Below are 24,224 nucleotides of genomic sequence, written 5' to 3'. Positions count from 1 at the left end.
ACCAGCCTGTTTTTTTTTTTTTTCTTTTCTTTCAATCACTGCCGGTGGCTATAGTCGCCAGCAGCAGTCATTGTGTCCTGTCGGCTGGAAAGGCTCCCCACTGGCAGAACACATTAGCGTTGCAGGAGGGATTCACTATCAACACCGACTGTGTTGATGTGGGAAATCAAGCAATTTTCTTTCCTTACTTCCGTGGTGGAAGGAAAGAAAATTGCAGTATCTATGGACTGCTTTAGAGGTGGCTGCCCATGCTTGCAGTAACTTTAGCAATCTGAGACAGCCAAATGTCAGGTTGTTCTGATGGGCAAAACTTTGAAATTTCCAGGGTGAGTCAGAGCATGCCCTTAAGTCCCATACTCACTCATTCCTTTTGGCCCATGACCATGATGGGCTGGCTTAGTAGTCATCAGGAGTGGGCATGAGGCAAGGAAGGGGTGGGCACACTTGCGGACTATGAAGAAGTACCAAGGCTTTGCCTGTGAAGCCTTAAAATTGCACACACTGGTGAAATGCCAGAAAACTATGGTACCCAAAATTGCCCAGGTGGGATTTTAAAAGCCTTTACAGGTTATAATTTAAAGGTTAGGCATGAATAATGGCCCTAGAATTATTGCTCGCACGTTCAGTGATATTTTGGCCACTTTCACATGACCGTTCTGATCAGGTCCGCCTGTCAGTTTTTCAGCTGGACTTGATAAGACGGTCCATCCACCCCTATAATCGGGCCACTGTTAATGGGCTTGTGTTTATTTATACCAGCCTACCTTCGATCTGATGTAGTCCACTAAAATAAACGGAAGAGGAATCTGATCGGTCAGGTGACAGCGGAGTACGTTTACACCCGGGCGCCCATAGAGCAGAGCGGGCTCTGTCGGTGACCGCGCTGCAGAAATTTAGTGGACACAAACCTGTCATCCGCCTGCTCTGCTCTGTGAGCAGATCCCCTGCTGATCGGAACGGAGTCCGCCGCCGTGGGAAAGGGGCCTTAGTGTGTGGAGCGGTTTACATATTTTTACCTATATTATTATAATTTCGCTATTTTAACACTTTTTATTTATTTATTTTTTGAAATGTTATTACTATAACAGGGTGGCCAGCTAAGCCCCCTATGTGATAGCATGAACAAGAGACAGGACCCCTTTGTGGAGACATCAGGGGTCCATTATATGGAGAAAATGTGTTGAACAATTATAAACACGTTAATTGATGTCCAACTCCTCCCAACCACCCAAAAAACAAAAACTGTCTGTTACAGCAGCGGCTTGGCTCGGATGCTGCACAGGTGTTCCCTCTCCTGGAACCAGCACCCCAAAAATACCTCTAGCATGTGATGAGGGCTGTGACTGGGATCAGCCATTCCAATGTTGTATAGTGTTCTTTCCCTATGTCTTACTTACACTCACTGGCAGGGAGCTACCCCTCTGAAAATACTACATATGAATACACTCTTCATTTTTCGCATCCAGAGTAAAAATCACTTGACGTTGCCATACTGGTGTGCTGGATCTGCACTTTCAGTGAGCAGTCACCCGACAGCGATATCACAAGCAGGAAATGCTGCAGGCATGGGCGGCTCACTACAAGCTGACATAATGCAATAAACCACGACGTGCCTCTCTTTAATTCGTTTTACATCATCATCTCCAGATGACCCAGGAATGACAGCGTTTCTGCGTAACTACAAAGTGTCAAATATTTTTATTATTATGCTGAATCACTAAATTTAATAACATACATGAGTTAACATAAGTCACAGGAGCTGCAAAATATCCTCCACAAAAGAGACAAATACTGCATATCAGCATAGTAACATTGTAATTAGCACTCTTAACGTGCTGGGGAACTGGGTTCAATTCCCAATGCGGAAAGTACCAGAAAAGCACTCACTCCAGCTATGTCTTTGATTATTTGGGTGTTCAGATTTTCTTCCAGAACATGAAAACATACTAAACTAGCTACAATCCCTAAGCCCGCAGGTTGAACGAGAGAAACCTAAAGCTGGCCATACCTGAACTGACCTGATTTTGAATGTGTGGATATATTCTGACAGTGAGGAGACTCCCCCGCCTCCCTGCTGGCAGAATACACTGATCAGCATTGCAGCCATTCTTTTCTATGGGGCCCATCCACACCTGTATGCTGCTGTGCATTGAGGAAAAAATGGTAGAGATGTGTTTTTTGGAGTGTTAATGTCCTAATTTGGCATCAATTGCAGTGCACAAAAAGCTGCATGTAACATGCTGTATAGGACCTTTCACACTGATGCCCTTTCAATGTATTCCCATTGACTTACAATGAAAGGTGTCTTCAGTGCACTTTGAAAAGTCCTGCATGCTGCGTCTTTGGAGTGGTTTTTCCAAAGTGCAGTGCACCTGTAGTGTGAACATTTATTTAGCATGTTATAGGTTATAGTTTTCACATGCTTTTGTCATCCTTGAAAAGTGCAGCAAAAGCGCACCAGTGTGCAAGGGGCCTATAGCTGCTTGGCTGGAAATCGCCTTCAACCACTTGCCATCCTGAGGATTTACCCCCCTCCCCCCCCTTAATGACCAGGCCTTTTTTTTGCTATTGAGCACTGCACTATTTCAACTGGTAATTGCGCGGTCATGCAAGGCTTTTGAAGAGCTGTCTATGGCGATGCAGTTTGTCACCATTGCGTGCGCAATTTTAAAGTGTGACATCTTAGGTATCTATCTGCTCGGCACAAAACTATCTTTTATGTTTTTATCAAATAATTGGGTATTATATTGTGTTTGTGTGCATTAAAACTCATTAAAGTGTATTTTTTCAAAACAATTTGCGTTGTATGACATAAAAAAAATTGCAAAACCCACCATTTTATTCTCTAGGGCATTTGCTAAAAGAATATTTATTATTTGGGGGTTCTAAGTGATTTTCTGGCAAAAAATTTAATTTTTTAAAAGTGTCAGAAAAAGGCCTGATCTCCAACTGGTTAAGCTTGACTGGAGTATACCTTTAAATATTCATCTTTTTCTCTATAAACATAAAACACTGGACCTTGACATTCTAAACACCTGATGTTGGTACCGGATATTAATTTCCTGCTTAGATGGCTTTTGATGCTATTACTTTCCTTCAGAAGAAACAAAATATTCTGAAGTGATATTGATGAACACCCACACACACACAAACAGCTCGTGTAAACAGGCCCAGCAAGGAGCAGGAATCCAGCTGACAGCCAGGATCCTGTCATTTTTCACAGCGAGAATGAAGTCTCAACATGTTCAGAATTAACTGCATAAAAAATTGTTATAAATCATACCTTGTTTCATTAGACTGACACCAGACAGGAACGTGCCTCGTCACTTAAAGACAGGTGTGATTACCGCAGCCCACAGATCAGGATCAGAAACTGAATGCTGATAGACTGACCAGACACTCATTTGGGGAAGAGAGCACACCGCAGTCAGACATTGCATTTTAATGGACTTCAGGGCACAGCCTACCATCTAAAGATGGCCATACACTAGGCCATGCAATTTGTGATCGAATTATGTATGAGCCGATAGCAAATAATCGATTAAAATATCAACAATTCAACACACAGTATTGTTCAGCACTTTGCAAGCGACTGAAAATATGATCTATGAGTTATGGGTGAAAGCGATCTAATAAAAATGATCACTTTATCAATATTTATTACAATCAGTTCTTCAGACATATGTATATATTTGTTTGATTGAACAGAAGCAAACAACAAAAATCCAGCACCTCGAATTGTCTTGACAAAATTGAAATGGATCGAGAGCTCACAAAAACTGACGGAATGAAGGATCTTTGGTTTGCAGTACATACAGTATCTCACAGAAGTGAGTCCACCCCTCACATTTTTGTAAATATTTTATTATATCTTTTCATGTGACAACACTGAAGAAATGACACTTTGCTACAATATAAAGTAGTGAGTGTACAGCTTGTATAACAGTGTAAATTTGCTGTCCCCTCAAAATAACTCAACACACAGCCATTAATGTCTAAACCGCTGGCAACAAAAGTGAGTACACCCCTAAGTGACAATGTCCAAATTGGGCCCAATTAGCCATTTTCCCTCCCCGATGTCATGTGACTCATTAGTGTTACAAGGTCTCAGGTATGAATGGGGAACAGGTGTGTTACATTTGGTGTTATTCATCTCACTCTCTCATACTGGTCACTGGACGTTCAACATGGCACCTCATGGCAAAGAACTCTCTGAGGATCTGAAAAAAAGAATTGTTGCTCTACATAAAGATTGCCTAGGCTATAAAAAGATTGCCAAGACCCAGAAACTGAGCTGCAGCATGGTGGCCAAGACCATACAGCACTTTAACAGGACAGGTTCTACTCAGAACAGGCCTTGCCATGGTCGACCAAAGAAGTTCACGTGCTCAGCGTCATATCCAGAAGTTGTTGGTAAATAGATGTATGAGTGCTGCCAGCATTGCTGCAGAGGTTGAAGGGGTGGGGGTCAGCCTGTCAGTGCTCAGACCATACACCGCACACTGCATCAAATTGGTCTGCATGGCTTACAAGGAAACCTCTTGTAAGGATGATGCACATGAAAGCCCGCAAACAGTTTGCTGAAGACAAGCAGACTAAGGACATGGATTACTGGACCCATGTCCTGTGGTCTAATGAGACCAAGATAAACTTATTAAAGCATTAAAACATTAAAGCACACACAAATGCTTGAAAGTCTAAAAACAAATCCCTACAAAAACAAGACAAAAAAAAGAAGATGACATAAATAAGGGATATTTGGCTGCAGCTGTTGTGTTTTTGCATTGGTAACATGGTCTTTACTGAAGGAGTTTGGAGGACTGAAGTTCAAGAGGACCGGCCATATTGTGACCTGCCTGCCATGGGGTGAGTATAGGAAAAAGGCACACAGGATTCTCACATTTGCAGAGTGATGGCCTGTGGAGTATTTGTTATAAGTGGAGAAAACTTAGTTTTGGAATCCAAATGAGCGGGGCCTGGAACATGAAGGCTTCAAAGTGTCTTGGATGGGATGAAGCCTTCAATCCTGTGTCCAGGTCTTACTGATGATCTTCAGGCCATGTGATTGCACAGGTGTGTATATCTGTTATAAAACCAGGATCTGGCCATATCTCAGGGCCCTTGTTTGGAGATAGGTTTGTGCTCCAGCCAGGAGGTGAGCCACTCAAAGACAAGACCCCAATGTTGGAGAGATTCCGTACTTTCAGGATTGGGAGAATTGGGACAGCTAAGCGAGTCTGCAGAACAGAGAGCTGAGGCAATTAGCTAGTCCAGGGGACTGGAGGGTGCATGTCTTGGAAGAGTGAGAGAGCCCAGGGTTACTGAACAACCCCTATAGAGAAACCAAGAGTGGGCCTATATTGCTGGGTGCTGCACCTAAAAGGGCCGAGTGAACCTGAAGAGACTGTGGTCTGAGGGACAAATGTCAAGAGCAGTGGTAGTGCCGACGAGAGAGTCAGGTGGCTCAGAATTTTTATCAGTTTGGCTGAAGTTTGTTTGAACTTTCCCTTTTGTTTGTGTAATAAAAGTGGACCACCAAGCCCTTTAGGCTCGGTTCACACTGCTGCAACTTGGGATCAGACTTGTGAGACCCCGAGTTGCATTAAATGTGAAATCCCATGTTAGTTTAATGAGAGCTGTCTTAATCAGCACTACTGAAGTCGCTCCGCCTTTAGAAAAGGTTCCTTGTACTACTTCAAGCCAACTTCTGACTTGTGCACATAGACTTTAATGGAAGTCGCCTCTAAGTCGGATCCTCATCTATATTGATGTGATTTGGATCGGAGATTGCAGGAAGATTACCAAGGCAAAATCACATGGCATGAAAGTTGCGCATCAAGGCACCAGCATGTCGCCTGGCAAAGTTGCAACGTATATTGTGCGACTTTCAGATCACGATAGTGTGAACCGAGCCTTAGCCTGGGTTCACACTATGGATCACCTATGAATCGCAAAGGAATGCACACAGCATTCCCATGCAATTCACATGCGATTCAGTGTGGTGTGATTTGAGCCTATTCATTTTTAAAATCATACCGCATTGCACCAAAGTAGTGCATGCACTACTTTTGGAAACGCACTGCAAACAGATTGTATGGTAGTTTTGTACCAGGCAATCCAATGCAGGCAAACGCATTGTGTTTGCAACCTGCATTTGGGTGATTAACATTGCACCTGCTGCAGATTGCAAGGGCACTCTGACATGCATTTTTATTGAGTTCACATCAGTGTGAACTGTGATTTGGTTCCCACTAGAACATGGTGCAGGAAATCTGCGATCTGTGCACCTTTATCCGCACCACGTTCTAGTGTTTCATACTGATGTGAACTCAATTAAAATGTGATACCACTGAACTTAACATCCCCCATATTAAAAATAAAGGAAAACATCTAAATCTGCACGAGGGAAGAGATGATTTAGCATCACATTCTAAAAGTGTAAATCTTCTATCAGTTTCCATTGCCTGAGATCTAATTTCTCTCACACAGTTCTATAAGAAAGATTCTATTTTCCTTTCCCTGATGAAAGTTGTGGTTTGCTTGCTTCAGAAGGAGGCAGGATTCCCAACCCATTTTATCAGGGTGTGTGCGATCCACCCATAATCCTCTGAATAGCAGGTTTGTACACTCAGTGTGAATTAGCATGTTTCATGTAAGATAAATGTTTACATACCGGCTCTGCCAAGAAAGATTTGGTGTTCAGGTCCATAAAACATTTCTGCATGTCTGCTTTTATGTGCTTGGATCAGCTTTAGCCAAGCATGCAGAAAAAACAAAACATTGCAGGCAAAAATAAACTGGAGAGGCGGTCAGACAAGAGCCATCCACTGTACACACAAGCCAGGCTGTGTTCTAAGGCTGTAATTCACCAAATGTAATAAACCTACAATCAGATATCTGTCAATTGCAACAGAAGTAAACAATATTTAAAGGACAGCTTTGAGTGAACTATTGATGAAGCACTATCATCATTAACCGAATTGTATTGTATTCGACTTTGTAATTGATATCAGGAATTTAAATTAATATGTATTAGAAAAATACAATCCAGTAATGTAAAATAACTTTTATTGAAAGTAAAACACAAACTGACAAGTTGAAGTTTAAAGCAGTATTCAACCCAAAAGCAAACATTTATTATAGTGCAGCTTACTAATTCTTAGATGTGATGATTGCATTAGTTCTCTTTTTTAGGCTTTCTTTCTTTTCACCTAGTGTTCCAGTCTGTTGTTCTTCATTAGAACAAGCTGTCCTGCAGACGTAGCACTTAGAGGGTTGAGACAAACCATTTAACACAGACAGGGGTGCTTACAATAGTCAGCTTATATTTATGTGAATCCTTTACACCAAAAGGAACAAAATTGTTTGCTGTAACTGCTTATTAAGTGTTAGGCTTCATGTTCTTTAGTGTATCTAAATCTACTAGTACAGGGCTTGAAATTTCCACTCGCCTGCACACCAATGGTGAGTGAAAATTATGGTGGGGGCGAGTGTGCCCCCCAGGGCCGTCTTGCTGAGCAGGCTCGGAGCTCAGGCCGGATCTGTCATTGGCACTGGGAGCCGTCAGACTGCTCAATAGCTGAGCGCAGTGAAAGCAAAGCAAAGAGTGTGTGCTGTGCTCTCTGCCTCCCCCTAGAGTGCAGTACCCAGCTCTGTGAGTGAACTACAAAGTACTGCAACTTTTTATGGGTGGTGGTGTGTGTGTATGTACATGTGTGTATCTGTACATGTGTCTGCGTGTATGTACATGTGTCTGTGTTTGTGTGTATGTATGTACATGTGTCTGTGTATGTTTGTACATGTGTATGTATCTGTGTGTATGCGTGTCTGTACGTGCCTGTGTGTGTATACATGTGTCTGTATGTGTGTGTACGTGAGTGTGCATGTCTGTGTGTGTACAGGTGTCTCTCTTTGTGTGTGTTTGTTGGTGGCCAGTAACTCTAAGGCCTGGCTAGTAGCTCAGGACGTGAAATTTTAAGCCCTGTACTAGTACATCTAACACTCCCTCCCTCAAGACTGACAATGCTGCTTTCCAAATGTGTCTTTGTTGCTCCTTCATCCAGAGTGAGGGCACCCTAATATAGGAGGTATGTTACTGGCCAGATCACCAGGTGAAAAAAAGAGAGGGGGGAAATCCTAAATAAGAAATCTAATGCAGCCACCACATTTAATGATTGGTAAGCTGCAATAGATCACAACTTTGGTTTTGGGTTCAATATCACATTAGGATGAGATTTTATCAATAGGGTTTGGATCTACAGTATCTTACAGGACAAAAACAAGGAGGATGCCAATACAGACTTCTGCCAAAATACTAGTTGGAAGTGTGACATACCTACCCAATGGCTTCATTGTTTTATGTGTTTTCAAGCAGAAAAAGTATACAGATCAAAAAATCCAAACTCCCTAGCTACATACTTTTAGTGGGACTATGGCTCAGATAATACTTAGCATAAGTGCCAGGCAACTAGCATTTTCAGAAAGAGGTCAGTAAGGACAGCCTTTAGTGCAGGTTACCTGTAACAGTTATATAGCATGAAATAGCATCATATATGTGTCACGTGTATATGCTGCCTAAGCATCTGGAAATATCTGACTACCTGATTTGAAGACTTCAGATCTAGTATGTGTCATATTTTAGAAAACAGTAAAATGAGACTTTGCTTTTCAAAAGTCACATTTTACGTCTCTGCTTAATGAAAAAAAAAAAAGGGTGAATACATTTTGTAGTGTTTGTGCTTTTAAGAGTACTGAAGAGCCTGGAGCCCTGAGGCTAGAATCACACTGGAGACAGGCAATGTTTGTAGAGAGCATCAGGGATTGTGTGACAGGAACTTGGCACTTACGTTAACCGCTACATACAGGAAAAGAAAGCTATAAGCGGCGGGTTCATCTGGCTAAAATAAGCAGGTGAACACAGCACACATGGGACACTGGCTTACAGCTGGGACTATTTCAGAGATCCAGGGCAGACATAGATCACGCTAGAAGAATGAATTTACAGGCATTTCAAAGAAAAGCAGACAAATAATTTGCGTAGAGCAATATTAAAATGCTACTAAACTCCGGACCCTGCATTTGCTATATCTGGTCTCCCACAGTACACCAGAACATGGAAATGCAATTATTTTAGTAAATATGAACTGCTAAATACCTTTTCTCAGGTGACTAAATATCTCTATGTTGTGACTTCTATCAGTGTCCAGCAGAGCGCTGGGTAAAGCTTGTAAGAGGAGTTTTCATTCTCCCCTGATTGTCCTATGAGGCTGCAGGACCCCTGACCCTCTCTGGACAGCGTTGATTGGCCCTCTGCTGATCACATGATCTCTCCCAAGAAAGAAACTTCTAGCACTATACACCAAACTGACCATGTGGCCTGGAGAGTGGGGGTGTCCCTTCATTGTGAAGAGGGCTTCAAGGTAGGTGTGGAGGATTTTGGGGTTCAAGGCTTGTGACCAAAGGATGGACTTACCTTTGACTTAGAGGAGGACACCTGGGAGAAACAATTGCTTTTGGTAAGAAGAGGTACTGTAGTAGCCATAGTTGTAGTAGCCTTAGGAAGTTTATTGTGCGATAGACGTACTTTCAATCCAGTAACTTCCTTGATAAACTTATCAAAAGCAACTCCAAACAGGCATTTTTCACTGAAAAGATGCCATTTACAAATTGGTTCAGCAGATCAAGCTTTTAACCACAAAATTCAGCGCATGTACACAAAGAGTAGTATCATCCAAGAGACCTAGTGTATTACCTTCTCCAGGGGAACAACACAAAACAGCACCGTAAACAAGCGTTGCAATTGTTCCAGAAGAACAGGGCCCTCAAAGGCAGTATTCTGTTCTCTACTCTTTTTTTCAAATCCAGTTAGTTTGATAAATGGACATGGCCAGTTGTGAGACAGGAGCAGTGAGAGTAAAGAATGCCTTTAATAAAGTTTCTAAGCTCCTGTCAACGGAATCTTTAAAGGAGGAAACACCTTCAACAGAACAGCAAGATGCTTGTTGAGGACTGAGATGACAGAGTCCACCAGGTCTTTTCCATAGAATATAACTCAGCCAAGAGATATCAAGTAATAAATACCTTGTCAGGATTTGGCCAATCCCGAGCACAGTTATCGTGTGTGTAGAGGTGTTTTTAGATTTTGCCAGCCATATAGTTCCCATATGAGCTTGTTTAGGTAAATGAGATTCCAGTGCTGTTAAACAAAGGTTGGTACGCACCACATCAAAAAATGAGCTCAATGTAGAAAGCATATGGTGGGAAGCCTTAGCTTATGTCTTAAAATGCAGAAGCTGAACATTCATCTGCAAATCCACTTCTGCATCCATCTCAATATCGTGCTCAAAGAGGTTAGGAGGATCAAGGCCATATTCATGAATAGATTTAAAGTGTTACTAAACCCACAACAGTAAAATCAGTTGGTATATGCAGCAAAGCTTCTTGTTTTACTCACGGTGGACCCTAAGGGGTTAATCCTCTGCATTGTGTAAAAATGCTGTTTGATCCTGATTCTCTGATCCTCCTCTTTTTCCAGTGTCCCCCTCTTATCTCCTAATAAGACATATTGTGTAGAGACATTCTGCACATACTCAGTTTGGTGTGTATTGCTAGAGAGGGTTTTTTTTTTCTTGAGAGAGTGCATGTGATCAGCACAGGACCAATCAGCACTGTCCAGACAGAGGTCAGGGGTTCTGCAGCCTCCTAGAGCAGAAAGAAAACTCCTCCTACAAGCTTTAACCAGTGCTCAGCTGGACACTGATAGACATCACAAGACTGCTCTAACTGCTGATGAGAAAAGGTATTTAGCAGTTTATATTTTCTAAAATAATTGCATTTCCATGAAGTGTGTACTGTGGGAGACCAGATATAGTGAATGCAGGGTCCTGGGTTTAGGTACACTAAGTGGCGCAAAGGCAGAAGATCACTTTTGAGCTCTGGAGACTAAAGACTCCAGAAAGGCAGAGAGTTTCCCAAAGAAATCAGACAGAATTATAGGAAAATCTGTCTTAGTCAGATAGGCCATGTGTTGTCTGGCAGAGAGGGAGCTAGAAATAGAGGAAGGGGGTTGTGTTAATATGGGAGCTTGGTCTGTAGTGGGGGAAAAAGTTATCACTTTAAGTATTTTGCTGGTTTTCCTCGGTGCCTACTATAGCTGACATGCTATTAGAGTCAGTCCAAAGAGACATTGTTCCTTAAAAATCATGTTGATCAAACACTTCTTGCATAAGAGTTCAGCAGTCTAGCACTTTATTGTCCTATGCATATGTACCGGCATGAGACAAGAGCAGGAAACGAGATGAGAGGCTAAAGTGAACTGTCACAGCTTTAAACTCTGGGAATTACAGAAAACACTTTTGGTTTCTAAAGCGAGCAAAATCCTCTCTTGTATTTAAAGAGGTATAGACTCCAGAGAGAAAGAGAGATATCATATTACCCCGGTACAAATCATTAGTAAGACCTCATCTGGAATATGCAGTTCAGTTTTGGGCACCAATTCACAAAAAGAACATTGGGGAACTGGAGAAAGTACAGAGAAGGACAACCAAACTGATACGAGGCATGGAGGAGCTCAGCTATGAGGAAAGATTAGAGGAACTGAATTGATTCTCTCTTGAGAAGAGATTAAGGGGGGATATGATCAACATGTATAAATACATCAGTGGTTCATATAGTGAACTCGGTGTAGAGTTATTCACCCTGAGGTCATCACAGAGGACAAGGGGGGCACTCTTTATGTCTGGAGGGAAAGAAATGTAATCTCCAAACACAGAAAGGTTTCTTCACAGTGAGAGCTATGAGAATGTGGAATAGACTCCCTCAAGAGTTGGTTCTGGCCAGCTCAGTGGATTGCTTTAAAAAAGGCCTGGATTATTTCTTAGATACACAGAATATAACTGGATACTAACATTTATAGGTAAAGTTGATCCAGGGAATATCCGATTGCCTCTCGGGGGATCAGGAAGGAATTTGTTTCCCTGCAGGAGCAAACTGAATCATGCTTTGCTGTTTTTTTTTACCTTCCTCTGGATCAAATGTGGGTGTAGGATTATAACTTTTTTTTTTCTTTTTTTAATGGTTAAACTGGATGGACATTTTTCTTTTTTCAGCCACACTATGTAACTTTTGCACTGCACCAGGTACAGTGAGATTTTAACCGGAAGGTTTAAAGAAGAACTTCAGGCAAAATTTGTATTTTCCCATGCAGTGGGGTTGTGCCCACACTGCATGGGTTAACTGCTCGTTTTGTCCAGGGGCAAAAGGAAAATTTATACTTACCCAGTCCTTCTGAAAACAGAGCTCCCCCATGTCCAGCAGTAGACTGTTCCTGCCGTCCTCGCATCCAGAGCCGGTCTATGGGTGAGACGACGTCAGGAACAGTCCATTCATAAGACCACTAGCATGCAGGGGGGGGGGGATAGGGAAGGCGGGGACCAGTCTTGGCTTGGAGGATCGGCGGATTAGACAAGTATATCTCTGCCCTGCAATCGCCTAGACAAAAAACTACCAGTAATTCATGCAGTGTAGGCACAGCCCCATTGCATGGGAAAATAACCATTGTGAACAGAGTTCTTCTTTAAGATGTTTTGTGTCTTTCAGTGGAAGAGAAAAAAAATCCTAAGCATCTGACTGCACCTCTTCTCAAACATAGAGTTTTATATTTGTATTTTATGTTGGGGTAGTTTCCTTTAAGCATACAGTTACCAAAATGGTGTCCTTAAAAGCTACAAAGGCACCCAAATGGATGAACTTGACTGAATTTCTTTTAAAGACCACAGTGTAATATGACTTGTGAGCTCTGTGTCCAAGAAGGCCAAATCAATATGTAGCACTGTGAAGGCTGCAGTGCTATTCTTACTATGTCTGTGTTTATACAGATGAGCAGTGAGAGTCCTGTGTGTTTCCTGCAGGCAGAACATTTAGGCCCATGGAGGCCACACAGACACAGGCCAGCAAGGAAAGCAGTACATTCCATCCCAGTTAGTCACTGTGTGGTCTTAGAATTTTCACCAAGCAACAGCTACGACCCTAAATGTCTTCAAATTTATGGGTGCAAATGACTAAACCTCCAGCAAAGCACCTGTGCTCGAGTTATCCTTCCACGAGGAGATTTTATATCGCCAATTATTCATAGAGGCTTTAGTACATAAAACTAAACACTGACATTCAGAGAGGTCATTAGAACTCGTAAAAACAGCATTAAGTACTGAAAGCAGCAGCTTCTAACCAACAGAAATAGGCTGAAAGCTACCGAGATTATTTAAAATGTGTAATTCAGTAATAAACAAAATGCCACAAAGGAAAACAGGTCAGACTGACTTTCAGTAAGGAAGTGTTTAAGTAGATGTAAAACCATAACTGGATGAAAGTTTGCTAAAGTAGTGTACATCATAAACAGCTGAGTATTCTTTCACCACTTCCCGCCGAACTGGCGCATATTTGCGCATATACTTGAGGTGTACTTAAAGTTTCAAATTTGATGTCACCTCTGGGTCTGCATACACTCATATGGGCAGTACAGTGGCTAAATTGTTAGTACTTCCACCTGGCAGTACTAGGGTCGCTGGTTCGAATCCCAGCCCCGGCACCACCTGCCTGGAGTTTGCATGTTCTCCCTGTGACTGCGTGTGTTTCCTCCAGGTACTCTGGTTTCCTCCCACACTCCAAAAACATGCTGGTAGGTTAATTGGCTCCTGTCTTAATTGACCCTAGTATGTGTATGTATGAATGTGAGTTAGGGACCTTAGATTGTACGCCCCTTGAGGGTTAGGGACTGATGTGAATGTACAATATATGTATGTAAAGCGCTGCGTAAATTGACGGCGCTATATAAGTACCTGAAATAAATAAATAAATATGATGATGATGAAGGTTAGGTTGTAAAAGAGCTGTGACAGACGTAAAGTAGCACTGTAATCCAAAACTAACTATATCTAAATCTACTCTCACCCCCAATCTAAGCCTAGTCTATCTACCCTGTGAAAAGAAAGATGTCTATACTTACCTATGCTGATGAACATCCAGTCTGGTTGCATGAGCGGTTCCCAGCTCCAGCTTCAGTGTAGAGGAGGGACAGCTGACAACAGAGGTCCCATAGTAAGTGCATGGGTGACATCATCACGCAGGCTTCACAGCCATTGTCGGCGATCTTTCCTGTTCACTGAAGTCAGCCGCTAGAGAGATCATATACTTGCCCTCATAATAGGCAAGTACAGACATCTTTCCTTTACAGGGTAGATAGACTGGGCTTAGAACAGAGATGGGATCAGATTTTAGGTATAGTTAGGATTTGATTGGAATGCTACTTTAACTTTTGCACCCAATAACAGTACTCTATGTGATTCCACACTCTCCCTCAATCTAGCTTCCTTACAGATAATATAACAACAAATGGGAGCACTTTCTCTCTAGTATGAGAGAAAAGACAGGGCTCATCAGTGTACAAAGTGGTAGTATAGGACAAAAAAAATAATTATCTGATTGTCATTACAGCAGACTTTGCATTATCCGCATCTAATTACAGACCAGAGGTTCACACAAATTCTGCACAATCTGTGTAGAAGTGTATTCTGGAGATGCCATACCTGCAAAGCCTCAGGTGGTATGGAGAAAGTTTCTTTCTAGTTTCCCCTCATTTCCTCTAAAATCCTGTGAGACGTCACATACTGCACAAGGAGAGCTGCCTAGATCCCATGACCAGGACATATCTGTTAGCCCATTTCCTATCTCTTAGCAGATCACCTTTATATCAAGACAGAAAATACCATGACAGTGCAATACATATGGCTTCTGGGTGAAGATGTTCACCAAGCAACTTGGTGCTATTGCCTCTTCATCCTAGTAAAGGCCGAATTAAGGGTGAAGCTTATTTGTGATCATCATAGTTGTCAAAAGAACATTATAATAGAAGTAATGACCTAAGCCTCAAACAACACAGAGCTAATAAAACGCAACATTATTGTAAGGAAATAACAAGCAGATATTTCTCAGACTTACATTTCTCTTGCTCCTTAGTATCTATACATTCTTTGATAGAGTCTGTGATCCCCAAGCTTGCAACAGTAGGCAGTGGTCCCAGAAGAGATTCTATAGGAAGTGGTTTTATCGTAGGGGCATAACAATTTGATTGATCCTTCTCTGCAAGTTCGTTGTAAAAATCTTTATTTAGGTGACTGGCGGCTGCTTCCAGCTCCTCATCCTCCTGCTCGTCTTCCAAAATGCTTCGAGTGTCTTCCACATCTTGAAAAACAGATTAGCATTGATGTTCCATATGAAGAGCTGTTTCAATAAAACTACATTCTACAAAAGTCATATCTTTCCAAACCCATTTCTGAGTGACGTGTGTGGCTGAACTACCCAGATTCCTATGTTCTGTTATGTGAGCTTTGTTTGGAAGCAGTTTCTTTAGGACACCAACAAACCCAGTGGCACAATTGTGCAACATCTACTGGGCTTCTAAGATATGGAAGACCCTGGACTACCACCAATTTCTACCACTGAGTGGAGATGTAAGGATTCTACCATATTCCTTTTTCCTGAGCTTTCACAGGTTTGCAACCACCCATGCCAGAAATTTAGGGGGTGTCTGATGCCTCTCACAGGATAATCATGGGAATTCTCAGGGTGCCCATGTAGACATAGGTAAACATTACCATGTGACTCCTGTGATTACACAAAAAGGATAAGAGTCCAATACAACATAAGTACAGCCCTTTTGAAGCCCATATACAGTCACAGATCAGGAAAATCAAAGTTGTAGGGGTGGACTCCACCCTAAATAATCATGATTATAGTCAGCAATCGTCTACTACTACAAATTAAAAAAAAAAAAGGGGGGGGGGGGAAGCTATGATAAAGTGATAATTTCCTGATATTATAGTTCTTAAGCAACCTTTCAACATTTCAGTGTGTTTATATAGGTGTGATGGTCAGGTGTCCACAAACATTTGGCAATATGGTGTATAAAGAGCTTGTTACACACGCTATTATAAAATATAGGAATTAATATTGAGTATGCCACCTTTTGTGGCTACAACAACTTCCACTATTCTGGGACAGCTTTCCACAAAATTTAGAAGTGTCTGTTGATGTTGGACAAAAAGATCTGACTCACAATTTGTGTTCCAAGTCATCTTAAAGGAATTTAATTGGGTTGAAGTCAGGTTTCTGTGCGGAATACTCAAGTTTGCTCAAACCAAAGTCACCAAACGTCTATAAAATGTCTTTATGGAGCTGAGTTTGTGCACAGTGATGCAGGAACAGACAATGGCCTTCCCGAAACTGTTTCCACAAGGTTAGAAGTGCACAGTTGTCTAAAATGTATTGTATGCTTTAGTATTTACAATACCCTTCACTGGACACACACAAACGCAGACATTTTGGGGGGCTGTCCTCATACGTTAGACCATATAACAAGGTGTGACGGTCAGTGTCCACAAACTCCTGGCCATATAGTGTACTATATATTATCAGCATTGCTTTAGGAATATTACCTATTGTTTAATGGTTACTCTATAATTTTTTTAAAAACAGACATCAGTCATTAGTAATTGAATGGTTCTAGATTATGAAGTCTCACCTTCTTTACTGTAAGAAGCGTAGATTCCTTTTGCTTTTGGCCTACTGTTTTCTAGCTCATTCTCAATTTCATCTTGGTAGGTTGTAATCTCTCCTGTAATCGCAAAATCATAAGTTGAGCAAGATGGCTTCACAGTAACTTGTCTAGGCTGAACAGTATTATCAGCATTGCTTACCTTCCACATCATCTAGTTTTTTGGACAGTTCTTGTTCGAGCTGTGGAAGAAATAAACCATCAGAGATCACTAAGGCAGAGTCTTTTAAAGGAGATCTTCAGAACAGAGTACAGTACAATGAAATATCACATGCTCTAGCAAGTCCATAAGAAGAGAACGCAAGTCAAAGGTCTGTCTCTTCTACAACACCTGATTATCTGTCTTGATAAATATTCCAATGAACATACAAGGGCCCACCCAAAACTGAGAATTCAGTTTTTAGGTCAGCTTATTCTTTCAAGGGAATGCATATAACTTTGCTTATATAAATTTACTTCTATAGCCAACAGGTGACACTTTAGATTCTCTATATTTTTTCCCACCTATCCTTATCTGCTGTGTTGCTGAAAAAAAATTATTAACAGACTTCAATAGCTGAAGCTCTAGTTTACTTTTGATCCATTTCTGCAGTGCTTTTTTAGGTATGTTTTGGCATACGCATTTTTTAGGCTTTTTTTTTTGCCCAATTCATTGTTGGGCAGATTAAACACAAAATATGTAAAAAACGCACTACATGCTTTTCTGCAGCATCTCCATTGAAGTCTACTTAACCAAAAACGCATTGTTTTGTGTTTATAAAAGTCACTGACCTTTTCCAAAAACGCAGCAGCTAAAAAAAAATCATAGATGTGAACATGTTCCATAGGAAACCATGTTAAATGAACTGTAATGCGTTTTCTGCAAAAAGCAACAAAACCGCATAGGTGTGAACCAGGCCTGAGAGAAAAATGACACATTCCTTTCTCTCTACTTCCTTGCCTGCTCAGTTCAGGCAGGTGTATGAGGTTTCAGTTACAGTGGGAGAGTCCAAAGGCAAACAACCTCACGCATAATGCTCTATAATACCAGTCTCATGGGTGCACCTGTATTTAACATTTATTTTTATGAAATAAAGATTTTATAGAAATAGTAAATAGAGACGAATAGTTTAAAAAACATAAACAAAGATAATAAAACAGATATGTGCAAGGGACAGCTCACGCACCATCTGGACAACACCACTATGTTATCTCCCATAGCTAACCCCCCCCCCCCCTTGTTTTTTTTTCTTCTCTTGTTCCACCTTTTCAACCCCTTCCCTTACTAATCCTGACTCGGTCTTCCTCTTCTTATTTAATATCAATTCCTCCCCAGTGCTTTCTTAAAATAGACTTCCTCCAGAATTCCCTATTAACTACGTGACACTCCCTCTGTAATACCTCCTATATTAAAAATATGTGGGGGAAAAAAGGGGGAAGGACACCCTAGGAGTCTATAGCAGCTTGTCTCTCCTCTAAATTGCACGTACAAATTTTCTGTTGTTCAATGTCCATGAAACCTCATGTTACAACACTCCATTTTTGATGATACTTCTCTGGAGACTAAAGAGGTAGTAACCAGAACCAGACTGGCCATAGGGCACACAAAGCATTTGCACCGGTGGGCCAGGGCCGCCTGGATAGAAAGGGTAGCATATAGAGGAACCGATTCACCCAATTTTCTCCTGCCACCACTGAATGCCCGCTTTTCCTCCACTCCCTCCTGCAGGCATTTAGCGGCTGCAGGAGAGAAATGGAAGGATCGGTACCTCTATATGCCGCTCCCGCCATTTCTTCTAACCATATTCTTTCAGCTGCCCCGGGCTCGTCCTCTCCCTGGTTCCCCTGTGCTCTCTCTGGGCCCCTGTGCATTCTCTCCCAGGGCCCCCCCCCCCTCCTCCATCTGTCAGGATGGAGAGCTAGGAAAGGAACAGTTAATTTGTCATTTACCGGCTCCTTCCTTGACTAAATGGACAGTCAATGATTGGTACTGATCACTGACTTCTTCCTCTCATAACTGAGGCATAGTAAACTGTGTTTGCTATACTTCACATTATGAATGACCGGGAAGCTCTGTACAGAGCTATTCCTGTCCATTCATTCTGTGCTGCTGAGGCTGCAGAGATTGAGATTGAGGGCTGTGTCCTCAATTTTCTCTCTCTCTCTCTCAAAGGTGAGATGTCGGTGATCTGTTTAGACCCCTGATATCTCACCAAACCTCCCAACAGGGCTCATAAAAAAACTGTAATAAAATGATAAAAAAAATAAAATTGTAAAAATAAAGTAAATAAATCAAATAACATGGTAAAAAAATAATAAGAAAAACTAAATAAAAAACTACCGACACCAGTGTCGGAAATACCAAAGCTTGTACTTGTGACAGGGCACTGGGCGCCACCGGGCATCAAGGGAAGGGCCTCTGGGCTGCTCATTCTAAAATGCCCCAGACTTTTTTTTTTGTTCCACTCCTACCTGGTAACAACCATTCACAATTGTCCATATCTGTTAAGAACTGGTACTATGTTATTGTATGATGGCACTTTACACTCATTTTTGATCTTCCTCTTTACTCTTATCATTAAAAGAATAAAAAACTGACCCAAAAGCATTCTAGTTTCCCTTTAACATATCCAGTCCCTGAATCATCAGTTTAACATCCCTATTCTGATAACCACATGTAGCGGTAGCAAACCTAAATGGTTTTATTCTAAACGCCGAATTTCTCAAATGCAACTATTTTGAAGAAAGATTAAATATATCTGCAGCCTTTTCCATCTGTTGAGTTCATTGCCACTACATTAGGCCCAAAATTACCCGATTATCGCAAGTGGCACTTTCAATGTGTGACATTACTTGTGAATATTGTATGTCTCCCCAACTGGCTAAGCAAAGATAAATCTCAATTCCTGTGTTGCCAGCTTGGAGGGAAAGATTTGCCTTGCTGGCTGTTCCTCCCTCATGGATAGATCTCAAAGATTGGCACACGGCCTGGTATCTACTTCCATCTTTAAGGCAAGCCAATAGCTCTCCCTAAGCCAACACCCTCGGTTTCCAGAAATATACATGACCCAAGCTCCATCTATGAAAAATTTAGTTTTCGTCTTACAGCTGAACACCAGTTAATCTAAATTCACTGTTTTGATACATATATGGTGGGTGGTTTATTAGTGAAAAAAAAAAACATTGTATTTCAGTCCATCCAGCCCTGAAATATACAATATACAGAGCCCCGCCAGACAGGATAGCTAGGATGGAGACCTGACTGTGATCTGTTGAATTTAAGTAGCACACCTTGGGTCATCTGTGACTGCGCAGTGAAGGAGCAGCAGGCAGATGAACTCACAACTCTCCTTCAGATAGCATATTGCTTGTGTACTTATGTACACAGCAACACACTGGAACGGCCACCTAGGTTTACCCTTTCCAATCCCAGTTGAAGTTTTCCTGGCAGGGGTTAGCTAAGACCATAGGAATGAAACCGCTTACGCATTTCATGCACACATAAAATCTACGAGCAAGAGCCTGTGTGCATGAAACGCGTAATAATTAATTTGTGAGGTCTTCTGTTTTACAAATTTTATGAATTATGAAGCTGCAAATATTTTTCTTATGTGCTGTCATTCATTCATTATGAATATATTAACCTCTTCACGCCGGTGGCTCCCAGCCCTTTAAGAGTTTCAGAAGCCGGAAGGTGGGGCAGGCGGGGTTTAGGGATCATGTGATCCCCGTGACGCGTCGTCACATGATCGGGAAAGGTCCTGATCGAAAGAGGAGACCAGGGCCTTTCCGTGAGTACCGGACATGTGTGCTGGGAGCGCGCATGGCGTGTGATCTCAGCACATATGCTTTTTTTTATTAGAACATAAATGTGCGGCCTCCTGGCGTCTGGGCCATTTGTGTGCGGCCGGCGTGAAGAGGTTAAGGGTCTCAAATCATGCTGGGTTATGGTGACCTAGTAACTATGCAGACTCATGAACTGAATTTCACATGTGGGTGGACCACGGAAGGCACAAATCTTCATCAAGAATAATCCAGTTCACCTGTTGTAGTCGCATCTTCTTCTGGCCTGCAGTGAAGGAGGGAGGGTCACACTCCTGATCCAAATCAATCTTCATAAATTCATCTATTGTTAACTGGCTCGTTGGGGTGTCTTCAAATTCAGTTAGCCTAAAAAACACACAAAACTGCATGGATTACAAGAAAGCAGGGAATGCTTACATTTTGCACAAGTTTAAACTAATTTTCAGGAGTCTCAAAATACTATATTTTATTCACTGGTCAGGTGCTACAGTATACTCTCCACCAGCATCTGTGGAAAAACCCAGGTCTCCTCTGTTAGTTTGGCTTCCCATGTGGAGATCTTCACCTGAGCAAGTGGTAAAAGAGAATGGGGAATGAAACATCAACGCCCATAGACACTTCTGTATATCTTCCTATACCTGTATATCTTCCTATACCTACCCCACCCTCACCTAACAGCCGCTGCCCTTCCCTCCTCCTACCACTCCATCCCCCACAGCCGTTTCCTCCTGTGCCTCTACCCCCTCCCTCCTAGATTGTAAGCTCGAAAGAGTAGGGCCCTCTTACCCCTTGTGTACTGTTTGATGCTACTGTTCTGTTTCATGTATTGTCCCCCCTCTATTGTACAGCGCTGAGCAAACCCTTTGGCGCTATATAAACTCGATAAATAAATAAATCTTCATTTTAATTTGCTGATGTTGAGCACTAATCTGTTCTGCTTATATCTTTTATCAGATGGCCACTAGGGAGCATGGAGTACCTTAAACGATAAGTTCACCTTTGGAACATGTTACATGTTCCACCCGTTTTTAGGATGGAACATGTAACATGCTCTCATAGCCGCAGCTGCACCTGCCGCCCCCCCCTCCCTCTGACAGATAGTATGGGGAGAAGTCTTCCCATACTACTTCAGATTTGAAAACAGCGTGACCCCGCCCACACGGATGCGTCACTTATTCACAGTGTTCTGTGAATGAGTGACTACAAGTCCTGTCAGCTTTAGCGGCTGTAGGCTTGTAGTTTTCAATGAACTACTACAGCACTGTAGAGCACCATGGTAGTTCACTGAGGCTTCCTATCAGTATATCTGCTTGACCATACATCCCATACTCAAGCAGATATTCTGACAGGTCTGTAGGAGACCTGCATGGCATCAGTGATCTACTGTTTGCTGGTGCAGTGCTTTCCAGGCTCCTTTGGACAAAAAAAATTACAGTAAATGCACATTTTTTTACCTGCAAAAAAATGTACATTAATTATTTTTGTCCAAAAGGTGAACTTATCCTTTAAAGAATATATGTTACCCCAACATTTCATACTCCTAATATGTGTCTGTTGTACCATGTACTTGTGTTAAAAAGTATTCAGTTCTCTTTGTATTGCTTCCATTGTGTGAAATCCCTGGTGTTCCTGTTCCTGCCAGTCCCTCTGCTTTCCTATCAAAAACTGACCATAGTAGGCATGAGAGCACATAGCAGAATAGCCTGCCTGTCCTCCAATGGTCAGACTTGTGCTGACATTCCCCCTGTACAGCTATTCACTGGGAAGATCAGTGCACTGCTGTTTCTGTACCTCCACCTCTCAGAGCTCCTTATGCAGCCATGGATTCAAGTGTTCCAATCACCTCCATGGCCACAGGTGTATAAAATCAAGCACCTAGGCATGCAGACTGCTTCTACAAACATTTGTGAAAGAATGGGTCACTCTCAGGAGCTCAGTGAATTCAAGTGTGGTACCGTGATAGGTTGCCACCTGTCCAATAAGTCCATCCATTAAACTTTCTTGCTACTAAATATTCCACGGTCAACTGTTAGTGTTATTATAACAAAGTGGATACAACTGGGGACAACAGCAACTCAGCCACGAAGTGGTAGGCCACAGAAAATGACAGAGCGGGATCAGGACACGCTGAAGCGCACAGTGCGAGAAGTCACCAACTGTCAACAGTTAATAGCTAAAGACCTCCAAACTTTGTGTGGCCTTCAGTTTGGCACAACAGTGCATAGCAAGCTTCATGGAATGGGTTTCCATGGCCGAGCAGCTGTATCCAAGCCTTACATCACCAAGTGCAACGCAAAGCGTTGGATGCAGTGGTGTAAGCATGCCGCCACTGGACTATAGAGCAGTGGAGACTTGTTCTCTGAATTGATGAATCACGCTTCTCTGTCTGGCAATCCGATGGACATGTCTGGGTTTGGTGGTTGCCAGGAGAACGGTACTTGCCTGACTGCATTGTGCCAAGTGTAAAGTTTGGTGGAGGGGGGATTATGGTGTGGGGTTGGCTTTCAAAGGTTGGGCTTGGCCGTTTGTTCCAGTGAAGAGAACCCTTAAGGCATCAGCATACCAAGACCCTTTAGACAATTTCATGCTCCCAACTTTGTGGGAATAGTTTGGGGATGGCCCCTTCCTGTTCCAACATGACTGCGCACCAGTGCACAAAGTAAAGTCCATAAAGACATGGATAAGTGAGATGACTGGGATGCCATTAAAGTCCATGTGCATGTAAATGCAGACATCCCAATACTTTTGGCAATATAGTGTATATACAGTCATGGCCAAATATATTGGTACCCCTGCACTTCTGCCAGGTACCACTTCGCCAACAAAAGTGTTGCAGTTACAAACGTTTAGGCATTCTCATCTATATTTCTTTTGTTTGTATTGGTACGACACGAAAAAGCGTAGAAACAAAAAAAAGCCAAATCTGACACATTCCACACAAAACCCCAAAAACGGGACTGGAAGGTTTCCTTTTCCCAACTGCTGTTTTATGATCTCTGCACAGGTGCTCTCTGGACTCATTGCTGGCCAGTTCAGTATTCTCCAGCGATTTGTCTGAAACCATTTCTGCGTGTTTTTTGACAAGTTCTTTGGGTCATTGTCCTGTAAGACCTCTGACGGAGAGCCAACTTTCTGACAAAGGGCCCTACATTGCACACCAGAATTCTTTGGTAGTCTTTAGATTTCATAATGCCATGCACATGGTCAAGACTTCCAGTGCCTGAAGCAGCAAAGGAACCCCAAAACATCAGTGAACCTCCACCATGTTTGATTGTATTCTTTTCTTTAACCACTAGCCTATGGGTACTTATACCCCTTCCTGCCCAGGCCAATTTCCAGCTTTCAGCGCTGTTGCACTTTGAATGAAAATTGCACGGTCATACAACACTGTACCCATATGAAATTTTTTACCTTTTTGTTGTGACAGATAGACCTTTATTTTGGTGGTATTTAATCACCTCTGGGTTTTTTATTTTTTCTTAAAAAACCGAAAACAACTGAAAATTTTGAGAAAAAAAAACGTTTTTCTTAGTTTTTGTTATACAATTTTGTAAATAAGTGATTTTTCTCTTTCACTGATGTGCGCTAATGAGGCTGCAGTGATGGGCACTGATAGGCTGCAGTGATGGGCACTGATAGGCTGCACTGATGGACACTGATAGGTGGCACTGATGGGCATTGACAGGCATCACTGATGGGCACTGAAAGGCAGCACTCATATGACCCTGATAGACGGCACTGACTGGCACTGATAGGTGGCACTGACTGGCACTGTTAGAGGGAACTGATAGGCACAACTGACAGCCGGCACTGACTGGGACTACTGATAGGT

The 24,224-nt window shown here is 42.1% G+C and overlaps 1 protein-coding gene across 2 annotated transcripts in view; it reads right to left on the bottom strand.

Annotated features, from left to right (window-relative positions):
• The window catches only part of BRF1 (BRF1 general transcription factor IIIB subunit), a 507,447-nt gene that overhangs the window by 162,661 nt on the left and 320,562 nt on the right, over positions 1-24,224 (bottom strand). For both annotated transcript variants that reach the window (XM_089687515.1, XM_089687516.1), the window contains 4 exons: positions 20,632-20,758; positions 16,752-16,791; positions 16,577-16,669; positions 14,995-15,237 (listed from right to left, as the gene is read on the bottom strand). In XM_089687515.1, the coding sequence (XP_089543641.1) occupies positions 14,995-15,237; positions 16,577-16,669; positions 16,752-16,791; positions 20,632-20,758 (503 nt within the window). The remainder of the gene's footprint in view (positions 1-14,994; positions 15,238-16,576; positions 16,670-16,751; positions 16,792-20,631; positions 20,759-24,224) is intronic.

The sequence above is a fragment of the Staurois parvus genome, unplaced genomic scaffold, assembly GCF_062004578.1.
Source record: "Staurois parvus isolate SC_StPar_1 unplaced genomic scaffold, SC_StPar_1.0 ptg000426l, whole genome shotgun sequence".
NCBI lineage: Eukaryota > Metazoa > Chordata > Amphibia > Anura > Ranidae > Staurois > Staurois parvus.
This window is presented reverse-complemented; position numbering and strand designations above follow the sequence as displayed.